The 26,614-nt window shown below is 43.1% G+C and overlaps 1 protein-coding gene across 1 annotated transcript in view; it reads left to right on the top strand.

Annotated features, from left to right (window-relative positions):
• The window catches only part of LOC144498964 (transmembrane protein 263), a 195,749-nt gene extending 177,830 nt beyond the window's left edge, over window positions 1-17,919 (top strand). The window contains exon 3 of the mRNA XM_078220960.1: window positions 16,485-17,919. Coding sequence (XP_078077086.1) covers window positions 16,485-16,771 — 287 coding nt within the window. The 3' untranslated portion in view covers window positions 16,772-17,919. The remainder of the gene's footprint in view (window positions 1-16,484) is intronic.
• The last annotated feature ends 8,695 nt before the right edge of the window (window positions 17,920-26,614 follow it).

Here is a 26,614-nt window from a genome sequence, read left to right as displayed (position 1 = left end):
TGACCTCCGACTTCCGTATCTTTTTCGTGATGGAGGAAGGTGGAAGAGAGTATGTCAGCGATGCGTGGGGCCCTTTAATTATGCTGGCTGCTTTTCCGAGGCAGTGGGAAGTGTAGACAGTGTTAATGGATGAGAGGCTGGTTTGCTTGATGGATTGGGCTTTGTTCACGACCCTTTGTAGTTTCTTGCAGTTTTAGACAGAGTAGGAGCCATACCAAGCAATGATACAGCCAGAAAGAATGCTTTCTATGGTGCATCTGTAAAAGTTGGTGGGAATCATAGTAGACATGCCAAATTACCTTAGCCTTCTGAGAAAGTAGAGGCATTGGTGGGCTTTTGTGACTAGTGTCAATTTCAGAATATTCCATTGTGCTGGGGTCTCGCGGGCAACACTGGTTAGACACCACCTCAAAAATAACTGGCCCCTTTATGGTGAGGAAAGCATTTTCTTAATCCTCATTCAGCCAAATATGTAAATTTTGTGCATAATTAGTCCTTTGGATTAAATTCTCCCATGGTTGCTAAATGTGCCTTCAGTGCCATTTTTTTCAATTATGTACTGTCCTGGTTCACTGCACCTGAATACGATGTGCATACAGAGCGATCTTTCAAATCACTCAAACTTCCTCACAGGAGTTTCAAGAAGTGTCACAATGTTCTTCAGCCCTTGGTTTTTGTGTGTAAACATGTTCCAGCCTGATCGTCGCCTTTGTGTATCACACAAACAAAAGATTAACATGTGGACTTGCAGCAGCCAACCATTATTGAACTGACTTTATTTATACCTCCCCAGCAGAGAGGATAATATCAGCAAATGCTCAGATCTTGCAATAAATTATACTACTGATCTGCTGTTGATCAGAGCTGTTTTATCAGTGTCCAGTGAAATGTCAACACTGTCTTAATTGAAGTGTTTGTGAAGAAAGTAGTTTACAATGTCCTGGGTTACACTCACCAGTGTGATTTTAAAAAAAGTTGTTGTGATGCTAGAATCATGCGCATCCCTTTCACATTTGCCACTTCCTTTTATTTGTTCTAGTTATTTTCAAACAATAGCAATTGTCAGTCTTCAGAAATTGTTCCCAATGTTCAAACAGTGCCCTTACCCCCCCCCCCCCCCCCACCGCCCCCACCAAATAAATGACCTGCAAGATTGTCCTTTTGTAGCACTTGCCTTCTTCAAAAACCTTTTCCCTTTTAAAATGACAAAAATAGTACAAACATACTCGGTCTTTTCTCCTTGGAGAGACGTAGGATGAGAGGAGACCTAATAGAGGTATATAAGATGTTGAGAGGCATAGATCGGGTGGACTCTCAGAGGCTTTTTCCCAGGGTGGAAATGGCTGCTACGAGAGGACACAGGTTTAAGGTGCTGGGGGGTAGGTACAGGGGAAATGTTAGGGGGAAGTTTTTCACACAGAGGGTGGTGGGCGAGTGGAATCGGCTGCCGTCAGTGTTGGTGGAGGCAAACTCAATAGGGTCTTTTAAGAGACTCCTGGATGAGTACATGGGACTTAATAGGATGGAGGGTTATAGGTAGGCCTAAAAGGTAGGGATATGTTCGGCACAACTTGTGGGGCCGAAGGGCCTGTTTTGTGCTGTAGTTTTCCTATGTTCTATGTTTCTAATTAGGAGCAGGTGTAGGCCTCTTGAACCTGCTGCACCATTCAGTAAGTTCATGGCTGATCTGATTGCAACCTCAAATTCACATTTCTGCCTACCCCTGATAACCTTTCACCCCCTTACTTATCAATAATCTATCCACTTCAGCCTTAAAAATATTTAAAGACTCTGCTTCCATTACTTTTTTTTGAAAGAATGTTCCAAAGGCAGATAAATGACCCTCTGAGGAAAAAAAAATCTCCTCATCCCTGTCTTAAATGGGCAACCTCTTATTTTCAAAGAAATTACCCCGAGTCCTATATTCTCCCACAAGAGGAACCATCCTTTCCACATCGACCCCCTCAAGACCCCTCAGGATACTGTACGTTTCAAAGAAACTGTCTCCTTTCAAACCCTTTCCCACCTCTCGAGAACAACCCTGATCTCCAACCCCCTTCCTCCCCCACTCATTACATAGAAAACAGCGGCTAATTTTCAGACCCCTCCAGAGTTTTGCCCAGACCATTAACCCAAGGAATTTTGTAATTTTAAAGACTAAAAGTACATGTGAGCTTCTACATTTGTGGTGAATAAATTAAGTGGATGATTGAAACTATATTTTATATTTGGCTTAATTAGTTGAATGTAACATCACAGAGCGGTTAATGTCATTAACTGTTATCGATAAGGAAATTAATATTTTGGTTTGAAGACTTATTGACCTATCCATTTATCATTTTGTATTAATTGATTTGCACCACAGAAACGTGGTTCATAGCAGCAATTTTCAGGCATTATTTCAAAGCAAATATGCCTGAAAAAGAATTTACTAATAAAGTTTTCACTTCAACTTTCTCAATTCTACAAGCAGTTTTTTTTTTAGAACATAGAACATTACAGCTCAGACAGGCCCTTCGGCCCTCAATGTTGCGCCGACCAGTGAAACCAATCTAAAGCCCCTCTAATCTACACTATTCCAATATCATCCATATGTTTATTCAATAACCATTTGAATGCTCTTAATGTTGACAAGTCCACTACTGCTGTAGGCAGGGCATTCCACGCCCTTACTACTCTGAGTAAAGAACCTACCTCCAACATCTGTCCTATATCTCACACCCCTCAATTTAAAGCTATGTCCCCTCGTGTTAGCCATCACCATCCGAGGAAAAAGGCTCTCACTATCCACCCTATCTAATCCTCTGATCATCTTGTATGCCTCTATTAAGTCACCTCTTAACCTTCTTCTCTCTAACGAAAACAACCTCAAGTCCCTCAGCCTTTCCTCATACAATCTTCCCACCATACCAGGCAACATCCTGGTAAATCTCCTCTGCACCCTTTCCAACACTTCCACATCTTTCCTATAATGCGGCGACCAGAACTGTACGCCTTACTCCAAGTGCGGCCGCACCAGAGTTTTGTACAGTTGCAGCATGACCTCCTGGCTCCGAAACTCAATCCCTCTGCCAATAAAAGCTAACACACCGTACGCCTTCTTAACCCTATCAACCTGGGTGCCAACTTTCAGGGATCTATGCACATGCACACCGAGATCTCTCTGTTCATCCACACTACCAAGTATCTTACCATGACATCCCTTTTTCTACCTATGTCTTGAATGCCTATGTGAATCACAACTTGGGGCTGGTCTCCCTCCCCCTTAAGGATTTCGAAAACACGATCCAAGACATCATGGACTCTGGCTCCCGGGAGGCAACACACCAACCGCGAGTCTCTCTCGTTCCCGCAGAATCTCCTATCCGTCCCTTTAACTATGGAGTCCCCAATGACTAATCCTCTACTCCTCTCCCCCTTCCCTTCTGAGCCACAAGGACAGACTCTGAGCCAGTGACCTGTGCACCATGGCTTACCCCTGCTAAGTGGTCCTCCCCAACAGCATCCAAAAGTGTACTATCCCCAATTTCTACTACATTTCTTTTTTCTCCCCCACTTGAACGGCTCCCTGTACCTTGGTGCTGTGGTCAGTTTGCTCATCCTCCCTTTCCCTACCCTTCTGAGGTTCCGGGCCGGACTCTGCGCCGGAGGCACGGCCACTGTTGCTTCCCCCAGGTAGGCTGCTCCCCCCAACAGCACTCAAACAGGAGTACTTATTGTTAAGGGGCACAGCCACTGGGGTACTCTCTAGTACCTGACCTTTCCCCTTCCCATTCCTAACCGTGACCCACTTGTCTGCCTCCCGTGACCCCGGTGTGACCACCTGCCTGTAACTCCCCTCTATCACCACCTCATTTTCCCTGACCAGACGAAGGTCATCGAGCTGCAGTTCCAGTTCCCTAACGTGGTCCCTTAGGAGCTCGACGCACCTGGTGCAGATATGGACGTCCGGGAGGCACGGAGACTCCAGGACCTCCCACATCTGACACCGACAACAACAAACTGGCCTCACACTCATAATTCCCCTTTCTTCAAATAACACAGGAAAAACTAACTAAACCTACCCTGCCTCGCCGGTCTCCGCCTAAGCCCGTTGAGCAAAAGCCCTTCAGCCTTCACTCTGCTCCCTCTCACTCCGCCGCCCGCTCACAACGCTGCCCGCTGGATAGAGCGACCTGCTTTTTAAACCTCTTATTAAAAAAGAAGTTGGTTTTTTTTTTCTTCCCAGGTCACCTCGTGCCCGGCCTACTTCCGCTTTGCCCTTAACCTCGTAAAAAAATAAAATCCCGCGAAAAAGTAATGAAAATAATGTAATGAAAACATTTTCTATGATTTCTATGAAAATAATGATATTGTAGATTTTAAATCTAACTTTTCTCATTAGCTATCTCTCTGTCTGTCTTAACATCTTTGCTTTTAATTTTAATGATCCTGCCAGCAGCATCATTAAAATGCACAGCATCCTGAAGTATGGTTACACATTGACTGATTTTTAATCTAAATTGTGGAGTAGCTGGCAACTTTGGTTCTTAAATTGGCAGTTTTAAATTACTTGTACACTAATTGTGAATACCTTTTCTGTTGTGCAGTGGACAATAATAATGAAAACTTTCCCAAATGCATGTGATCTGATTGCAGTAAGAACAAGTATCGTGTGTTTGGGTTAATAATTTAGGTACCCTTGCTCCAATTTTGGATTACTTTGGAAGTTAATTTGCTGGGGGTTTTTTGAGCAACTGCAGCAGCCAATTGGCACACAGCAAGACCCCATAATCATGAAATGAATAACCAGTTTTTTTTTCCACTGGTCAGTTGAGAAACAAATGTTGGCCATGACGCCAGAAGCCTTTCTTCTTCTTCAAGTAACCGTGGCAGGATTGGTAGAGATGATATTGATTATTATACGCTGTGTAACTGTATAAGGTTATATTTATTTTCTGGATTTTGGGTTCATTTTTGTATGCAAACAGAGAGGTTGTAGACAGTTTGTTTTGTTCCCCTTTGTGGATGATTGGTCGGAGGGAAGTAGTGTTGATATCTACTTAATCCGGCAAATAGAAAATCTGCTGTACAGAATAAGTTCACAGAATAGTTTATTTGGCATATGAAGAGAATGAGGTGACAATTGCGCACTGTAGTGTCAACCGAGTTTGCGCGCAGAGTCTCTGGAGTGGGGTGAATCCACAGCGTTTGAAACATGTGGCTGCAGTTGAATCAAGGCTCGTGCAACCGTACAAGAGATTACTTTCATTTAGTCAGATTCTACTGGATTTGAACCCGGATTCCGGAGGGTTTCCCTATCCCAACCAAAAGTCCAAACCTTGCAATTCACTTCAGGACCAGTACCGAGCTCTGAGGCTAACTCGTTTGTCTGATCGACAATACATTGCTGGCATTTGGCAATCGGAATGTGGAACACGGACGTTTTTGAAGCTAAGGTCCAATTGTAACAAAAGATCAACTTGTGGTCTATTTGCAGCAGTACTTTCCCTGTCACTTACAAACAAAGAACAGTACAGCACAGGAAACAGGCCCTTCGGCCCTCCAAGCCTGTGCCGCTCCTTGGTCCAACTAGACCAATCGTTTGTATCCCTCCATTCCCAGGCTGCTCATGTGACTATCCAGGTAAGTCTTAAACGATGTCAGCGTGCCTGCCTCCACCACCCTACTTGGCAGCACATTCCAGGCCCCCATCACCCTGTGTAAAAAACGTCCCTCTGATGTCTGAGTTATACCTCGCCCCTCTCAGCTTGAGCCCGTGACCCCTCGTGATCGTCACCTCCGACCTGGGAAAAAGCTTCCCACTGTTCACCCTATCTATACCCTTCATAATCTTGTATACCTCTATTAGATCTCCCCTCATTCTCCGTCTTTCCAAGGAGAACAACCCCAGTCTACCCAATCTCTCCTCATAGCTAAGACCCTCCATACCAGGCAACATCCTGGTAAACCTTCTCTGCACTCTCTCCAATGCCTCCACGTCCTTCTGGTAGTGCGGCGACCAGAACTGGACGCAGTACTCCAAATGTGGCCTAACCAGCGTTCTATACAGCTGCATCATCAGACTCCAGCTTTTATACTCTATACCCCGTCCTATAAAGGCAAGCATACCATATGCCTTCTTCACCACCTTCTCCACCTGTGTTGCCACCTTCAAGGATTTGTGGACTTGCACACCTAGGTCCCTCTGTGTTTCTATACTCCTGATGACTCTGCCATTTATTGTATAACTCCTCCCTACATTATTTCTTCCAAAATGCATCACTTCGCATTTATCCGGATTAAACTCCATCTGCCACCTCTCCGCCCAATTTTCCAGCCTATCTATATCCTGCTGTATTGCCCGACAATGCTCTTCACTATTCGCAATTCCAGCCATCTTCGTGTCATCCGCAAACTTGCTGATTACACCAGTTACATCTTTTTCCAAATCATTTATATATATCACAAATAGCAGAGGTCCCAGTACAGAGCCCTGCGGAACACCACTGGTCACAGACCTCCAGCCGGAAAAAGACCCTTCGACCACTACCCTCTGTCTCCTATGGCCAAGCCAGTTCTCCACCCATCTAGCCACTTCTCCTTGTATCCCATGAGCCTTAACCTTCTTAACCAACCTGCCATGTGGAACTTTGTCAAATGCCTTACTGAAATCCATATAGACGACATCCACGGCCCTTCCTTCATCAACCGTTTTTGTCACTTGCTCAAAAAACTCCACCAAATTTGTAAGGCATGACCTCCCTCTTACAAAACCATGCTGTCTGTCACTAATGAGACAGATACGTGGAAACATAATTGATCAGCAAAGTACTGCTGCAATGTATGCAGTTTAGTTGAATTTGGCTGGATATTAAAAGCACACAGCACATAATTCTATGGTTGTTTATCATTTTAATACCTGCAATAACTTTGTACGAGTATAATGGTTATTGACAATCTTGTCAATCGAGCACATCTTGACTGTTGATCATCAAGGGCTTCCACAATATTTTGCAATTTACTGAGTTCTACACAACTGTTTGGGAATATACCTATAAATAACTCAAGCTCTTGCTTCATGCTGTGGGACCCTCAACTTGAGATGCAGCATTGCGATGTTTTTTTTATTTGCCAGTCGGATTTCCCATGGCAATGACCATATAGACCCTTTTTACATAGAATCAAAGCATCAGCGGGAAGGCCAGCATTTGTTGCTCATTCCTATTTATAACTTTGATTTGATTTATTATTGCCGTATGTAATAATACAGTGAAAAGTATTGTTGTTTGCGTGCTATATAGACAAAACATACTGTACATAGGGAAGGAAAGGAGAGAGTGCAGAATGTAGTGTTACAGTCATAGCTAGGGTGTAGAGAAAGATCAACTTAGTGCGAGATAGATCCATTCAGAAGTCTGATGGCAGCAGGGAAGAAGCTGTATTTGAGTCGGTTGGTACGTGACCTCAACTGTTTGCATCTTTTTCCCAACGGAAGAAGGTGGAAGAGAGAATGTATGAAAGGGAGTAACATCCAGCAATGGCTGATAATGGGAAACCTCATGTACCAAGGTATTTGGGAGTTGATCCCAAGGTCTTGAAGGAGCATGAAAGGAGATGTCCAATCTTTGCAGGGGCTGCTATAGACCCTCCAGACACGAGTAGGCTGTTGAAGCAGATCGTCATGTAAGTGAATGTCAGCAGTTTCGCCCCAAGTACCTGGATGCAATGTCTCAAGAAGTTTAAAATTTAAGTTTATTTATTATTACAAGTAGGCTTACATTAACATTGCAATGCAGTTACTGTGAAAATCGTCACACTCCAACGGCTGTTCGGGTACACTGAGGGAGAATTTAGCATGACTAATGCACCTAACCAGCACGTCTTTTGGACTGTGGGAGGAAACTGGAGCATCCAGAGGAAACGCAGGCAGACACTGAGAACGTGCAGACTCTGCGCAGACAATGACCCAAGTCGGGATTCGAACCCGGTGATGCCATAAAAGGTGCTAATATAAATAAAAGTTTTCATTGTGTGAACTTTGTGCTTGTACTTTGATGACAAAAGTTGCCAGACCTACATGAGCTACTTACATGGTAGCTGCAAATTCAATATTCTAGTAGGTGAACAAAGCTCTGAATTTGTTGTGGCTGTCTAAATACAGTCATTGAGCCTACAGTGATTTTATTGCATCGCAAAATTTTGCACGCCTCCAAGGTGCAAATCATTATATCCCGTTGCAACAAAGTAATCTGACAGTTAATTATGTAATTGGATCAAGTATTGCTGAATCCAATTTCTTGCTCAAAAATCCACTTGGACCCAGATTGTCTTAATTTGAAGGGAAGCCTTTGGCCAAAACCTCCGACCTCATTTGTGGCTGGGGTTCTGTGGTGCCACAAAGTGAATGGATTTTTAGCTGGAACACCAAATTTTCCGTTCTCCCTTGCAGCAGGGTGGCCACGGGTGAGATCGGAGAATCTTGCCCTTTACGTCTGAAATCCAAATCAATATTCCTCTTGAGATACCGCAGGTTCTTTTTGGCCACTTGTCTCTAATTCAAGCAGTGCAGAAATATTCTCTATCATTTGAATTTATGTATTCTCGTTGGGTATAAATTTTCATTTCCTTTCTTACAACCCTGGAACAACACATTTATATTTTAGGGGGAACTGAACCACGGTATTGAAGTAGTTCCTTTCATTACATTACACCTTTCTGTGTCACTGATTTTTAACCGTCTCTTTACTCTGACTGTAACATGCCAAGCTTGCTTCTTTGCCTCTTCGGTTGCCATGACGCCTTTAATTCTTGCAAAGATTTGTAGGCATATTGGTTCAGATTTTGCAACCAACAGAATAGCAACAATGCTATCTGATCATTCTGCTAACAGCCACCCGCAAAGGTGAGAACTTTGAAGCGCATACTTTCTCTAATCAGACAGCCTTTTCAGCACAACATCTTCTGTGGGGGACCTGTGGCATCTGTCAGTGCGGCAAGTAACGCAATACCCCTTGAATCAGCTTGAAGAATCCTCAATGTGATAGAGTCTAAACCAAGGAGGATATTGATTATGTTCAAATTATGTACAGAAAGCAAACTAATGATTAGGAAATAGAGATGGGACTGAGAGAGAGATGAGACGATGAGTGGAATCTTCTGGACCCACTTCGACAGGAAGCTCAGTGGACGAGGGCGCTTAATTGAGCACAAGGCAAAAAATAAATTAGCCAACGGCATAATGAATTTTTGCAATTAAACTCTCAAAACCTTAAAGGCGTGTTGAGCTTCCTGGCAAACGGTGTCAGAGTGCCATTTTGCATACATTTGCATGTCATGTATGCTCATTAAAAGGCCAGTTGGCACCCCCTCCAAATTATGTTCTCTGGTAGATATTCTTATGATGTGGAGATGCCGGCGTTGGACTGGGGTGAGGGATATTCTTATGTGCAGTCATGAATTTGAATGCAAGTTAGACTTTTTCCTGGAATTAGTAGCCACTGTTTTGTCCTTCTTGGGGATTTCTCTCAAATATTTCTTGATTGAGATCTGGAGCTGATAAGGCAAGCTGGGCACGGGAGGCAGGATCAGCAAGGAAGGGTGAAGTGAGCGGAGACAGGGCAAGGGAGACTGGATTGGAAGGGAAGGATGGAGTAGAGGCAGGACAAGGGAAATGGATTTGTAACACACATTATAGTTACATTGAGATCTTTTGCACGTGCTAAACTATGCTGCTATACAGACTTGTGCCAAATGCACACATCGGAACCTGCAAAGCACTCTGTTCTCCTGCAATCTCAGGCAGCTATCAGTAGAAGTGTAATTTTTTCTCATGCCTTCACAAAACTCTATGCATGGCAGATTGAAAACATGATTTTTTAAAAAAAATATTGGCAGGGATGCGCTTGTCACCCTCATACCCTTACAGCTCTTTCAGGCAGAACCAGAAACATGAATGCACAGGCAAGGACAGCATGAACAAACTATTTGGCTTCATGATTGCCCCCCTCCTACCTAGATAGGGAAGTTTGTATATCTGGTTCCCGGTCTCCAATTACACTCAGTAACCCCATATGCTGAGATACTTTTTGGGATGATTAACTTTGGAGTTCACTCACTGACAGTGCCTCATCTGCACAATGGGGTGTGGAGGTCCAACCACTCACGACCCACCGATTGCAGAGAGTCTTATAAATGAAGTTCAATGCAGGGAAGTATGAGGTGATTCATTTTGACAGGACGCATATGAAGAAAACAGTAAATAAAGAAAAACTCTAAACGGGGTGCAGGAACCAAGAGACCTTGGTGTTTATGTACGTAAGTCATTGAAGGTGGCAAGGCATATTGAAAACATAGTTAATAAAGCATTTGGTATCCTAGATTTTATTAATAGGGACATTAATTACAAGAGTGAAGAGATGGTGTTGAGCTTATATAGGCCTCATCTGGAGTACTATATCCAGTTCTAGACACTATACTTGAAAAAAGATGTAACGGCTTTGGAGCGAGTATAGAGGAGATTCACCAAAAATGATTCCAGGGATGATGGTGATGAACTGTCGCTGTAAGGATATATTGGAGAGGTTGGGACAATTTTCCTTGGTGAAAAGAAGGCTGAAAAAGATTTGATAGTGGTATTCTGGATTCCTGAGGGATATGGACAGGGTAAGTATTGAGAAACTGTCCCACTTGAGAGCATCAGTAATTAGAGAGTACAGATTCAGAATAATGGGCAAAAGGAGTGGATGTGATGTGAGCAAAAACGTTTTCACCCAGTAGGTGGTTGGGGTCTGGAACTAACTTTGAGCAGGTGATGCCTATGGCAGCTTCTGAGCCCTTCCCAGTAAGTAATTAATGAGCATGATATCCTGCAACAGGAGGCTGGCATACATTCCATGCACATGTCCAATCAACTGTGGAGTTCTGCGACTCAAACTCCTGTCTGACATCCCTCTGCACTCACTACCTGACGCTCTTAATGTGTTACTTGGCAGCGAGTAGAAGATGCCACTTAACCTGGCAGAATGTAGCAGATTGTTCATTCTTTTATCGCACTGCTGGCCAGTCCTTTTGTGGGCTCCACAAGCGCGACCCTCCACCCAAGCCGCCAAGGTCAGATGGGAGGGCCTGCTGCCATCTTGCAAAATAGGACTTACTGCCTTTTTTGGGAGGCCTGAAGGAGAACCTGCATGGAGCCATTGCTAAATGTTGGCCAGTCACGGCAAGCTCTTGAACAACAGCCAGGCTTCTCTTGGTTTGCACTGAGTGAATGGCTGTCTGGGTGCCCTTTAGGTTTGGCACCAGGACCTTCAACCCTGACCCACCCCGTCACCGAAAGATGCTCTGTGCCTCTCACGCATGCATGTGTAATGAGCTGAACAGCCCACCCAGCTCTGTCATTATCATCCATAATCATCTGTGCACATATTGAAACCAATTCAACCTATATCTCTGAGCCACTACCATCCAAAGCTTCTCGTTACTGTATGTAGAACCTTTCTGTCACTAATTTGGCTCTTACACATTGAGTGATCCTGAAGATGTGAAAGGTGCTACATAAATGCAAGCTCTCTTTTTTTTCCTTCCTTTGACATGCAATCAATTCATTTTCAGCACAAAGTCATGTGTTGATTCTATTCATAAGGAATACTGAATTCAAAGCACAGCCTACACGCTACGCCGCCAGAAAAAATTGGACAGGCAGGGGCAGCGATTTTTGGATCACTGCTCCCCAGGCAAGAATCATGATTGAAGTTCGACTGAATGTATTTGCAGCTGGGGATGAACTAGTTTTACCCTGCGTGTTGCTTAGGAATAAAGAGGAATGGAAGCATTGGTGAATAAGCGAATGTATTTGAGGTTCTTTTGAGATAGCTGGCTAAAAGAAAATACTGGTCAAATCTTCAACCACATAAGGAGCTAATGGTGTATGGATTGCCACTCTGAGTTTGGAAATCTTTCTTATTACTTTTCTCAGTTCTCCACAAAACTGAAAGAAAACAGGAAATAAACCTACTTCACAGCCAGACCCCTCATTCAGTGAACCAATTAGAATTTAAAATCTGTATATTATTCTGTTAGTGCTAACGAAGCAACTCTCTCACCCTGCACATCAGGCTGAGAAAAAGACTGATAGTATTGAATAAATTTGTTAAAAATCCAATAGATGCCACAGCATCCATGTTCACTGTATATAGCGGTGAACTTCTGTAGCTACAGTCAGTGTCCTGAGGAATACATTTGACTTGATGCGTGGCATGTCTGCACTAACATTAGAAACTTAATATGCATTGATTAAATGATGAAGGACTTTGAGCAGTTTTATATTCTTACTGTGATTTCCTTTTATTATTAAATTCATGAAAGTCAGAATAATATACATGTTTTGGAAGTAACTTTCTCTGATTCGGGGGAGGGGGGTAAAATCTTCAGTTTTATTCTAAGTTTGATGCAGCAGGACAACTCCAATGACAGAAACATGCACAGATACATAAAAACCACTGGAGTAATGCTGCCCTTACCCATTTTCATCTGTGCAGTCAACCAACTGCATTGATTGTGGGAAAGAGACACTGGGAATTAATTTACACTTCCAAAGCTTAAGTCACGAGCATGAGAGATTCTGCAAAATTGAGTTTTTGTATGACTTGAGACTACAGCATTTGCTCGAGACTTGAATTTATACAATAATCATTTTAAATGAACTGCGGTTAAATTGACCATCAAATGAAATATAAAGAAGTGGAGATTGGAAGATATGACATGAAAGCACTGAATTAGCTAAGTGGGTATTGCTCAGACTGGAGAAGGCTGGAAATAGGGTCACCCAGGAATCAGTGCTAGATTCACATCTGTTCTCAATATATAGATGACTTGAACTACAGCACAGAGTGCACAATCGCAATCTGCTCATAACATAAAAGTAGAGGGTTTAGCAAATAGGAGGAGTAAATTTTTTGCGAGAGGGAGAGAAAGAAGCTGATTGGCAGAATTAATTGAAATTGGTAGATGAGGTAATTCATTTCGGGAGCGATCCCTTCAAACAGGTTCCTGCGCCTGCAGCAGTAAAGAAACAACTCTTAACAAGGACACAAATTACATTCTGTGACAAAGGTAAATTCTCCCCCCCCTCAACCTTCTCGACCTATCTGCAGCCTCTGACACCATTGACCATACCGTTATCCTCCAATGTCCCTCCTCTGTTATCCAGCAGGGCAGTACTGCTGTCACGTGCTTCCATATTTATCTATCTGATCGTAGCCGGAGAATCATTTGGAATGAATTTGTTCCAGCTCCTGCAGCATTACCTCTATCGTCCTGCAGGATCTGGTCTCGCACCCCTCCTATATTTTGTCTACTTGCTGTCCCTTGGTTGTGATTTCTTTCACGTGAATGCTGATAACACCCAGTGCTACCCCTCTCAGCACTAGCTCTCTCGACTCCCCCACAGTTGCTAAACTATCCGATTGTTTTTCAGACATCTAGTACTGGATGAGTTGAAGTTTCCTCCAATTAAATACTGAGAAGCCTGAAGTGTCACATTTAACCACAATTTGAACATCAAATCTCATATTTGCAGCATCACTAAGGCTGCCTATTTCTACCTCAATAACTTCACTCCATCTCAGTTCATTTGCTGCTGAAACCTTCCTTCATACCTTCATTTCCTCGAGACTTGGCTATTACAACGCACTCCTGACTAGTTTCTCACATTCTGCCCCCTGTAATCTTGAGTTCATCTAAAACTCACTGCCCCTGTCTTAGGGTCAGGCATGTGCTTTCTGAACTACATTGGCTCCCACTTGAGCAATGGATTTTAAAATTCTCATCCTTGATCTTGCCACTCTCTCTCTCTAATCTCCTCCACTCCACAACCCTCTGAGATATATGTACTCCTCCAAGTCTGGCCTCTTGAGCTTCCCTAACTTTAATCACTCTGTCCTGCCTTCAACTGTGTACGCCCTGAACCCTGGAATTCCCCCTCTAAATCTCTCTACCTTGCTTTCCTCCTTTAAGACGCTTCTACCTCTTTGTTGAAGCTTTGGTCATCTCACTTAATATCTCCTCATTAGGCTGGGTGTCGTGCTTTGCCTTGTAATGCTCCTGTGAAGTGTATTGGGATATTTATTACATTGAAGGTGTATGTTTTTGTTGTTGGAAAAACAAGAAATGGGAGAGTGCACTCAACGGAATGGCATTGAAGAGTGCGGATGATCAAAGAACTAAAGCTTCAATCATTTACATGACAAAGTGCAAGTGTGGATGGATGAAGCTGTAAAAAGGCCAATAGCATCTTCGATTTCAAAGCAAGAGCATAGTTTGCCAAATCAAGATAAAATGCCTGGGATTGTGTGTCTGTGGCGAGACCAAACCAAGAATCTTGTTGGTGAGATTTCGTGAGGCAAGACATTAACGTAACGAGGCTCCTGCCCAGGAAGGTCAGGAACCTCATTTAAGTATTAACGAACAGAGGAGAAAGCCTCTCCTCACACACCATCCCCCCTCCCCCCCCAAAACCCATCAGTCATGTCAGCGAGGTTTACACCTGGTTCCGGATTTTAAAAGCCTGTTGAAGGAAACCTGCCAGGAGCGCACAGGTAAATACGGCTCCGTGGTGGGGGGGGAGGGGAGAAGGACATGCCCAGGCAGTCTCGTGTAGGTGAGAGAGGGGTTCACCTGTGAGGGGGGTTCCTCTTTTTCTAACTGAGAACCTGATGTTGCTGGCTTTTCCGGGCCTTGCCCGCCAGTGTGACAGCATGGGAGGCGCCTCCAGGATTTTAGTGCGGGACAATATGCAAATATTTAAAGGACTTTTAAACTTTGTGTGTAGAGCAGAGCATCATAAAATAGTTTCAGCACAGTGGGGCTTTAGTTTGTTCAACTCCCCAACTTCTTCCCATAGCCCTGCAAATTATTCCTCTTTAGGTAATTATCCCCTCTTTTGAAAGCTGCAGTTGAATCTGTCTCTTCCATGTTCTATTCCTGAAAGTCCCATTGAAGGAAGATTCTAGAGCTATTCTTCAGTCTTGTATCTATTTACAAAGTGAAACATTACAAGCTCCCACCACACTCTCAGAAAATATCTCGCTATAAATTCTCCAATGAAACCCCAATTAATGTCCTCCACCTGAATATAATTAAACACAATTATAATACAATTAACACAGCACACACTAGGGCCGTGCATTCCAGATCCTAACACAGCACTGCGAAATGTTTTTCCTCATGTCACCTTTGATTTTTTTGCTAATCACCTGAAATCTGTGTCCTCTGCTTCTTGACCTTTCTACCAATGGGAACTATTTCTTCCTATCTACCTCCAAACGCTTCATGATTTAAAACGCCTCCATCAAATCTTTTCTCGACTTTCTCTAAGGAGAACAGCCCCAAATGTGCCGATCTATCCTTGCATCTGAAGCTTTCATCCCCAGAACTTCCTTGTAAATCTTTTCTGCACCCTCTCCAATGCCTTCACATCCTTCGTAGAGTGTATGATCCTATTGGGATAAACTACAGCCTTGAGAGACTGGATACAGTAGGAATGGTTCAGGTGGAGGTGTATAAAATCAGGAGTTCTGGTAGGATGAATAAGAAAAGACTATTTCTTCTTGGTGGGATAGCTTAGATAAAGGATTAATGACAAATCATTATGAAGAACAGAAGTTGGGGAAAATGACTGTCCGATCTCAATGCTTTGACTCGGCCTGCTTGAGGCAGCGATTATTACATCTGTAAAGAGGGAAATGAATGCTTATTTAAAGCAGAAAAGGCTACAAAGCTATTGACATGGAGTGATGTTTACATAATTCTATGAAAGATGCAGCAAAGACATCATGAAAAGAATCATGTCCTCCTAATAGTCTCATTGCCCTGTCCGAATCCTTCCATGGCCCTGCCCCTCCCTATTTATGTAACCTCCTACAGCCCTCAATACAGAAAGCAGTCGATGTATTGGGTACTTCATGAGATTGCAAGTGGCTGATCTTCAATAATTACTGGCGCAAAAAGAAATCAACTGCAGATTAGGAAAGTTGTTTCCTCACGAGGGGAGAACAGTCAACAACAGTAATTAACTACCATATATTTGTAATAGTGCATTGTAAGACCTTGTTTGAAATCGGTGTTTTAATCAGGGTTGTGAAATGCAATTGCGTCCAAGTCATTCAGTTTTGAGTTGGGTATTCTTGGCCCATCATAGACACACATGTTGAATTGAAATAGAATGCTCTGTGCACTCAATGTAATCCATGTATAGTCATGGATTAATAAAACTAACTGATTTAAAACGTTGGGAGAACACCAGTGGAAGGACAAGTCAGGTGGCAGCTATGACTTGTGCAGTTGTGTGATGAGCTTAAAATGTATTTCAATGCACTGTTAATTTATTTTTCATTTCCTGTTTCCACTGCAGATTCGGGTCTGGACATGAATGTATTATGAGTGTTATTTCAAAGCTGCCTACTCTTATTTACAGCAATCTAATTTTTAAAATATCATTTCCACAGAACCCAAGAAGGATCTTGATGCACAGGAGCCAGGAATGATCTGGAGAGTGACCGGTGGCCTTTTTAGCATCACAAAGGGAGCGGTGGGTGCCACACTTGGAGGTGTGGCTTGGGTTGGAAGCAAAAGTCTGCAGCTGACCAAAACAGCCGTGATCACTGTGCCAGTGGCTGGCGCCGGCTTGGTGAAGGGAAGTGTGTCAGCAGTGACCGGCGGCGTCAGTGCCGTCGGCTCGGCTGTTGCCAGCAAGGTTCCTTTCACATCCAAAAAAAAGGACAAATCTGACTGACTTACATTTTTAGGGTACATTTTCCTTATTAAAAAAAACATTCATCATGATTTAAGTATACCTGGGCATGCTAGGATATACTTGTATATGCTTGGTATGTTTTTTTAAAGAGGGCAGCCTTTGTGTGTTTCTGGAAAACTCTGCTCTGCACCTCACCCCACCACCTTCAGTTCCCATGCCATATCTTTTCACTGTGAGTGCTGTCAAAGATAAACTGAGCAGTTGTTCCCATACTATACTGTCCATTAGCAAGGTATAGCTTTACGCTTCTGGGCTTCTGCTGGCATAAGTATTGGCAGTTCGTTATAAGATCCATAAAGAACATATTCCCAGTGGTAATTCTTGCAACTAAAATGTCCTGAAGCCTTTTTTTGGAGATTGAGGAGTGGGGGCGGGGGTAAAACACATTATTGCCATCCGAAGGAAATGGTCCCCACCACTACCCGCCCCCTCCAATGTATATATTTATTAGTTCCTGCAGTATTTTGTATGCCTGTTTTGTTCCTGTTAATTGGGGCTAATTTTCAGTATTCAGATTTTGCTTTATAATCTGTTGGAGTAGGACACTATAGGGTGAATGTTGCTTCAAATGTGTCAGTGGCAGAAAAATTTGAATGTCTTGTTGGGAGCAGTCAGCATCCAGTCTTCAAAAGTATTTCCTACAATGCAGCAAGTCAGCTTTTTGCTTGGTTGTGCTAATCTTTCATGTGCCTAACTAGCTCAGTACTGGGAGCAACATGCGACACTATAATGCTTTAGCATAGGTTGCATGTTGCCAGATGTAGCCTTGCGCCTCACTATAGTTTTGACTATCGTTACTTGCTATAAATGACTGGCTCAGCAGGTTATTACAATGAAACGTTGGGTGACCATGATCTTCATTTGCTATTTGTGCTGTTTCTTTATGTTATGCTTTGCATTTACCTTTCCATTACCTTTCTGTACACCTGGTATTTCTGTATTGTGTTTATGTATTAAGATTGAAACAGAAGATTAATTGATTGCTGTTTACCAAAATGCGAAACATTTAGTTTTTGTCTATAATAGAACTATTTTTGCAAATATGACACCTGAAAGCAATGAATTAGACTGTAAGTCTGTATTTTAATGGAAATAAAGTTTGAAAATCTCAAACATGTTTAAAAGTGTTCGACTTCATATAATTTGCATTATCTCCTGAAGATCAGAACATTTACAGACATGGGGAACATTTTGTATCTATTAATTTGCAGAAAAATCATTGAACTTTAAATGATGGATATAAGCCACATCATTTTAATCAGGTTTATTAAAGGCAATCACAATGCATGAGTTATAACAATTATAAGATAGTAAAGGGAATGGCGATGTTAAATCTGAAATAGTACTTGCAAGGGAAATGCAAGGCTTGTCAAAAAGCAGAAATTGCACTGGAAGTATGAAATCCTTCGTAGAAACTGATCCGCGTACCAAATAACCTTCCAGGAGGAGCAGTGGAGGTGAAAGCCCTGCAACGTTTTAATTAATGATCGGCTGCTGAACTGATGGGAATTTTGGATCTCTCTGGAAGGATGAATTGAGAGAAGCCAATTGACCTTCTTCATCTGTAATTATCTTGCGAAATAAACTAGCTTCAAAAAGTGGGTTTTACCAGCACCTCCAGAGAGTGCACTGCCCTCGGCAGCAATATGCTGGCAGAGAGCGACATCCTTTCTACTCACTAACCGGCAAAAATATTCCCATACACAAGCAGGTTTTCACTTGCTGGCTTGTACATCTTTTTTCATCATTTGCAGGCGTTTGAGAGCGAGAAATTGAAGTTTCAACCCACTTTAAAACCTCCTGTGTGTGCCGTTTTTGCACATGCAGTTTTTCCTCTTGCTGTGGAGTGAGACCCACTGTGACAATCAGAAATAATGTAGCGCTATAATGATATGATCCTCGACAAGTTGCCTGAGATTGAGAGTTCAAATCCCAACATCGCAAGTTATAAATTCACTGAATTGGGTTATTGGTGACATGGTGGCACAGTGGTTAAGCACTGCAGCTTCACAGCGCCAGGGACCCGGGTTCAATTCCTGGCTTGGGTGACTGTGCGAAGTCGGCACGTTCTCCCCATGTCTGCATGGGTTTCCTCCCAGGTACTTTGGTTTCCTCCCACAGTCCGAAAGACGAGCTGGTAAGGTGCATTGGCCATGCTAAATTCTCCCTCAGTGTACCCGAACAGGAGGCGGAGTGTGACGACTGGGGATTTTCACAGTAGCTTCATTGCAGTGTTAACGTAAGCCTACTTGTGACACTAATAAATAAACTTAAACTGGTATCAACAATATGAAAGCTGCCAAACCTTTTAAACAAAACCCAGCTCGTTCACTAATGTCCTATGGGAACGGACCCTGTTTACCCCTACCTGAACTGGCCAATACATGACTCAGTCCCTCACCATAATATAAAAGCACAATACTGCGGATGCTGGAATCTCAGCCCCTCACCAGATGGTTGATCCTCAATACCATTCCATTGCACTATCAAATCCTAGCTGCAGCAACAAGGCCGACACTGCTTTCTTGGAGCAGCAGGAGGTAAACGGTGTATACTTTGCGAGTGTTTCTCAGGATGCATATACAAACAAATAAAAGAGGTGGATTCAAGATCTGGTAACATGAACAATAACACACTGACTTCTGAAACCAGGACTATGATATAAATAGGCCGTAACTTACAAAAGTGGATTTTGAATATTTGCATGTGCTTGTAATTTGCACTGTGTCCGCATGTACTATATTGAAGTAACTCTGTGAGGAATCAAATTATTGTTTTCTGAATTTTAGCCCAGGAAATAAAATCTAACCCAGTGAGTCATTTCTACAGGTATGTAAAGAGGAAAAGATTGACAAAAATGAATGTAGGCCCCTTACAGTCAGAAACGGAGGATTTCATAATGGGGAACAAAGGCATTGCTGAGGAGCTAAATTTGTACTTTGCTTCTGTCTTCACAAAGGAAGGAAAGAATAATGTACCAGAAGCTGTGGGAAACACAAGTTTTAGTGGCAAGCTCAAGGAAATCAGTATTAGTAGAGAAATGGTTTTGGGGAAATTAATGGGATTGAAGGCAGATAAATCTCCAGATCCTGATCTCCATATCAGAATATTGAAGGAAGTGGTCCCAGAAATAGTAGATCCATTGGTGGTTATTTTCCAAAACTCTTTGGGCTCTGGAATAGTTTCTACAAATTGGAGGATAGTTAATGTAAGCCCGCTCTTCAAAAAGGGAGGTAGAGAGAAAACAGGGAACAATAGGCCAGTGAGCCTAACATCAGCAGTAGGGAAGTTGCTAGAGTCCATTAAGAAGGATTTCATAACTCAGCATTTGGAAAGCAGTGGCATAATCAGACAAAATCAGCATGGATTTACAAAAGGGAAATCATGCTTGACAAATATACTGAAATTCTTTGAGGATGTAACTAGTGGAGTTGACCAGGGAAAACCAATGGATGTAGCTTATTTAGAACTTCACAAAGGAAGGAAGGAATAAGGTCTCACATAGGTTAGTATGTAAAGTTAAAATGCATGAAATTGCGCGTAGTGTATTGAGATGGATAGAAAGCTGATTAGCACACCGAAAACAAAGAGTTGGAATAAATGTGTCTTTTTCTGATTTGCAGGCATTAACTAGTGGGTAACCATAGGGATGTGTGCTAGGGTCTCAACTGTTAACATACGATTTGGACGAGGGAACTAAATGTATTATCTCCAAATTTGCAGATGATGCAAAGTTGGGTGGGAGGATGAGCTGTGAGGAGGATGCAGAGATGCTTCAGTGAGATTTGGACAGGCTGAGTGAGTAGGCATTTGCATGGCAGATGCAGTATAATGTGGATAAATGTGAGGTTATCCACTTTGGTAGCAATAATAGGAAGGCAGATTATTATTTGAATAGATGTAAATTGAGAGAGGTGGATACTCAGTGACACCTTGTCCTCATGCATCAGTCGCTGAAAGTAAGCGTGCAGGTACAGCAGTCGGCAAAGAAGACAAATTATATCTTGACCTTCATAGTGAGAGGATTTGAATATCGGAATAGGGATGTTTTTCTGCAATTGCATAGGGCTTATTGAGGTCACAGCTGGAGTATTGTGTGCAATTTTGGTGTCCTCATTTGAGGAAGGATGTCTTTGCTATAGAGAGTGCAGAAAAGATTTGCCAGGCTGATTCCTGGGATGGCAGGACAGTAATACAAGGAAAGACAAAATTGGTTAGGATTATATTCATTGAAGTTTAGAAGAGTGAGGGGGATCTCATAGAAACCTATAAAATTCTAACAATTAGACAAGGTAGATTCAGAAAGAATATTCCCAATGGTGGGGGAGTTCAGAACTAGGGGTCATAGTTTGAGGATAAGGGGTAAACCTTTTGGGACTGAGTTGAGAAATTTCTTCATCCAGAGAGTGGTGAATATGTGGAACTCATGACCATAAAGTAAAGGCCAAAACATTGTGTGATTTCAAGAAGAAACTTAGATATAGCTCTTGAAGCTAAAAAGATCAAGGGATATGGGAAGAAGACCGGATCAGGCTATTGAATTAGGTGATCAGCCATGATCCTAATGAATAGTGGAGCAGTTTTGAAGGGCTGAATGGCCTCCTGTTTTCTATGTAACTTCTGAGCTCCAGAGTATAGTATTGGATAGGGTACCCCAAAGATGTGCTGGGGAAATCCCCATCTGAAATTCCTAGATACATTTTGCATAGCAATTTGCAAACTTCCCCTGAACAATTGCCCTCCGCTGGGAAGCAAACAAAAATGTGATTTAAATCAAAAACTCCAGATGGTTCTGAAAGTGTTGCACCAACAGTTACTAAAATTTTATTATTATAAAATATTAGAAGAATTGAAACCCTTCTAACTTCTGTGCACAGAACCACACTGACCTTCTGAAACTCCCCTTCCACCCACTGCCTTGACCTCCTTAGGAGTCTCTCCCATCCCCCAACACCCCAGGGGTCTCTCACAACCTCCCTAACCCCAAAGGAGTACACCCCCAGGCCAGGAACCCACCAACCCACAGGATGCCCCACCTTGCACAGGGTCTCTTCCAGACCGACAACTCCCAATGTGTGACCCCCCGCCACCTCCCTCCATTCCCCAAATCCTGCCCATCTACCTTATACCCATTCCCTTACCTGTTGAGGACCATTATACTTCACTGGATCTTTAACTTATCTGCCTTATGGCAGCCAATGCCATCAAAAGGGGGCTGTCGCTTCCTTCTCTTTGAAAGAGCTAGGCCCCAGAAAGGCGCTGCCTGAGTCAGAAGGCCAAGCAAGACAGGATTTCAGATGCTGGGAGCAGAATGTCATTCTGGCATTCGGGTGCATTGATTCTGTGGAGTTTTTAATGCAGTGAAGATGCATTGATGGGATAAAGGATAAAAATGCAGGATACTTTGTTATATGCACTTTCCATCCTGTAAACGCTAATAGGAGATGCCCTGATATTAGAGGACAATATTTAATTTATATTTTAGATTTTTTTGATGCATTTATTTTGTATCTTGCAAATGTCTCACTTCTGACTCTCAGTAATGTCAGTAATTTCCCAAGGGTTTTTTTCTGGTAACTTGGTCTCTCGCTAAGGACCGAGTTGGGGTTTTCAAGCAGCTGTCAGTATACAGAAACCTCCCTCCACAATTAGCCTTTAATCAAACTCAGTATGTGCTTATCTTTTCCACAACCAAATGAGAAGACACTGATTCCACACACCACCACCACGTTAGCGGCTATACAGCATAATAATTACCTGCATCTAGATAGCACCTTAACACAGAAATATTTCAGGGTGTCTCGAGGTACGATTGGTAGAAAATGAACACTGGTAAGAATGGAAATGTTACGCTTGGACTGGAACAAAAAATTTTAATAAAGGTCCTGAAGGAAGAGAGGAAATTTAAAATAGAATCATAGAATAGAATCATAGCAGTGCAGAAGGAGACCATTTGGCCCATCGAGCCTGCACCAACAACAACAACACCCCACGTATTTACCCTACTAATCCCTCTGACACTAAGGGACAATTCAGCATTGCCCATCAACCCTAACTCACATGTCTTTGGAGTGAGAGGGGAAACCGGAGCACTCGGAGGAAACCCACACAGACACGGGGAGAAAGTGCAAACTCCATACAGTCACCCAAGGCTGGAATTGAATCCGGGTCCCTGGCGCTGAAAGGCAGCAGTGCTAACCACCGTGCCACCCTAATGTGAAGGAATTTAATGAGGGAATACAAGAGTATGGGCTTTAGACAGCTGAAGACATGGCTGTGGATGATGAGGCAAAGTAACCAAAGACAGGCCTCACTAACCTGGTGGAGTTTTTTGAAGAAGTGACTAGAATGGTTGACGAGGGAAGGGCCGTGGATGTCGTCTATATGGACTTTAGTAAAGCGTTTGACAAAGTCCCTCATGGTCGGTTGGTGCAAAAGGTTGGATCTCATGGGATAAAGGGGGAGGTGGCTAGATGAGTGGAGAACTGGCTTGGTCACAGAAGACAGAGGATGGTAGTAGAAGGGTCTTTTTCCGGCTGGATGCCTGTGACTAGTGGTGTTCCGCAGGGCTCTGTATTGGGACCTCTGCTGTTTGTGATTTATATAAATGATCTGGAAGAAGGTGTAACTGGGGTGATCAGTAAGTTTGCGGACGACACGAAAATGGCTGGACTTGTGAGGAACATTGTCAGAGGCTACAGAAGGATATAGATAGGCTGGAAATTTGAGCAAAGAAATGGCAGATGGAGTTCAATCCAGATAAATGCGAAATGATGCATTTTGGTAGAACAAACGTAGGGGGGAGCTATACGATAAATGGCAGAACCATAAAGGGTGTAGATACGCAGAGGGACCTGGGTGTGCAAGTCTACAGATCCTTGAAGGTGACGTCACAGGTGGAGAAGGTTGTGAATAAGGCATATGGCATGCTTGCCTTTATAGGACGGGGCACAGAGTATAAAAGTTGGGGTCTGATGTTGCAGTTGTATAGAACGTTGGTTCGGCCGCATTTGGAATACTGCGACCAGTTCTGGTCGCCACACTACCAGAAGGACATGGAGGCTTTAGAGAGAGTGCAGAGGAGGTTTACCAGGATGTTGCCTGGTATGGAAGGGCTTGGTTATGAGGAGAGATTGGGTAAACTGGGGTTGTTCTCACTGGAAAGACGGAGGATGAGGGGTGACCTAATAGAGGTGTATATCTGGGCGTGACCAGAAAATTCCACCAAGAAATTTAACCATGTCTGAAAGTGTTAAATTGAAGGTATTTAGGGGGTGAGGAGCCATGTAGGTTAATGGTAAGTAAAGGGTATGCTTGGTAGGTGAAGGGTAAGACCATAAGACATAGGAGCAGAATTAGAGTCTGCTCTGCCATTCAATCATGCCTGATATTTTTCTCATCCCCATTCTCCTGCCTTTTCCCCATAACCCCTGATCCCCTTATTCATCAAGAACCTGTCTTTGAATCCCTACAGCACAGAAAGAGGCCATTCAGCCCATCGAGTCTGCACCGACCACAATCCCACCCAGGCCTTACCCCATATCCCTACATGTATTTTACCGACTAATCCCTCTAACCTATGCATCCTAGGACACTAAGGGGCAATTTTAGCATGGCCAATCAACCTAACCCGCACATCTTTGGACTGTGGGAGGAAACCGGAGCACCCAGAGGAAACCCACGCAGACACGAGGAGAATGTGCAAGCTCCACACAGACAGTGACCCAAGCCGGGAATCGAACCCAGGTCCCTGGAGCTGTGAAGCAGCAGTGCTAACCACTGTGCTACCGTGCCACCCATATCTATCGCTGTGTTAAAGACACTCAATGACCTGGTCTCCACAGCCTTCTAAGGCAAAGAGTTCCACAGATTCACCACTCTCTGGCTGAAGAAATTCCTCCTCATCCCCGTTTTAAAGGATTGTCCCTTTAGCTTGAGGTTGGGCCCTCTGGTTCTAGTTTTTCCTACTAATGGAAACATCCTCTCCATATCCACTCTATCTAGGCCTCGCAGTATCCTGTAAGTTTCAATAAGATTCCCCCTCATCCTTCTAAACTCCGAGTACAGACTCAGAGTCCTCAACCGTTCCTCATACAACAAGCTCTTCATTCCAGGAATCATTCTTGTGAAACTCCTCTGGACCCTTTCCAAGGCCAGCATATCATTCCTTAGATATGGAGCCCAAAACTGCACACAATACTCCAAATGGGGTCTGACCAGAGCTTTATACAGCCACAGAAGTACATCCCTGCTCTTGCGTTCTGGCCCTCTCGACATGAATGCTAACGTTGCATTTGCTTTCCTAACTGCCGACTGAACCTGCACGTTAACCTTAAGAGAATCTTGAACAAGGACTCCCAAGTCCCTTTGCGTTTCTGATTTCCTAAGCATTTCCCCATTTAGAAAATAGTCTATGCCTCCATTCCTCCTTCCAAAGTGCATAACATCACACTTTTCCATGCTTGGTAGGATGCAGAGAAAAGGATTCAGATGAGTTGAAGTTTATGGAGACTGGAAAGCTGGCCAGGAGAGCATTGGTATAGTTGGTGGTGGATTCACAAAGGCATGAATAAGGGTATCACCCAGTGGGAAAAGGCAAGGGTGGAAGGGTTTTTAGTGTATGCTGCAATTACGAGGTGAGACCATGATTGGAAAAGGATTGAATCGATTGCAAAGGTATAGAATTTGTGTCAGTGCAAAAGTTGTTGGCTTTGGTCTTCCAACTTCACTGTTGCTGTGTCAAAATCTTGAAACTTCCTCCCTAACAGTGTTGTGGGTGTGCCTACACCACAGGGAGGGCTGCAATTCAAGAAGGCAGCTCACCACAACTCCTCGAGGGCAATAAATGCCAGCAACACCCACATCCCATAAATGAATTTTAAAATAATTGGAGAAAACTCTGGCTCGTTTAAGGCAAGATGTCAGACAATTGCAATCTAATAGCACATGTGCAGTGGAGAGCTCTGGCTATCATTAATAATCAGGTGGAAAGGAATGGAACTAAACAAGGATAATCTCACTGAACTGGGCAACAGAGTGAAGGCGCAACAAGAGCATGGCATGGTCAATTGCATCAAAGGATATCAAAATGTTAAGGTATAACCTATGGCTCTTGCCTCTGGATCAGAAGTTTGGCCTTCAAATAGGTTCCAAAGAGTTCATGCAACACTGGCACCTCAGTGCAGCAGAGGTCACTGTATGATACCTGTTGAATGAGACATTAAACTCAGTGCCTCTCTGCTGAAGGTAAGATCGTCCATCACACAAACGTGCTCCACAACTAAATCATCATTCCAGAGGTTCCAATATTCGATTTATAATATTTTCTTACACTAATCAGGCACATAAATGGTTCAGTCTCTCGACGATGATTTTTGTATCTGAGACCAATCTTCGGAAATTTAAGCTGGTGTAAGAAATGTTGTTTATAATTAATGTTTCTGTGCCTATTCTCCTCCTGCTTCTGCTACAACTGTCCAGGAAACAGTATCAGGAGAGTCCCAGTACCAAGGAAAAATGGCACATCAGTTTGCACTTCTTGCATTGCCCACTATTAGTGCTGATAAGCTATCAAGCAAAAGCCATGCTAATAACTCCAAAGGGAGGAAAGTTGAATGAGAATTGAAACAAGGCTGCTTTTTAAAAATTAATTCGCGGGATGTGAGTGTCACTGGCTAAGCCAGTATTTATCAGCCATCCCCAATTGCCCTTAAAAAGGTGGTGATGAGCTGCCTTCTTGGATCACTGCAATCCTTGTGATTTAGATGCACCCACAATGCTTTTTGTTGAGAATGTTCCAGGGTTGTGACCCAATGACTGAAG

This window comes from Mustelus asterias, chromosome 9, assembly GCF_964213995.1.
Source record: "Mustelus asterias chromosome 9, sMusAst1.hap1.1, whole genome shotgun sequence".
NCBI classification, from domain to species: Eukaryota; Metazoa; Chordata; class Chondrichthyes; order Carcharhiniformes; family Triakidae; genus Mustelus; species Mustelus asterias.
The sequence above is the reverse complement of the archived record's forward strand: the minus strand, read 5'-3'. Positions and strand labels throughout refer to the sequence as shown.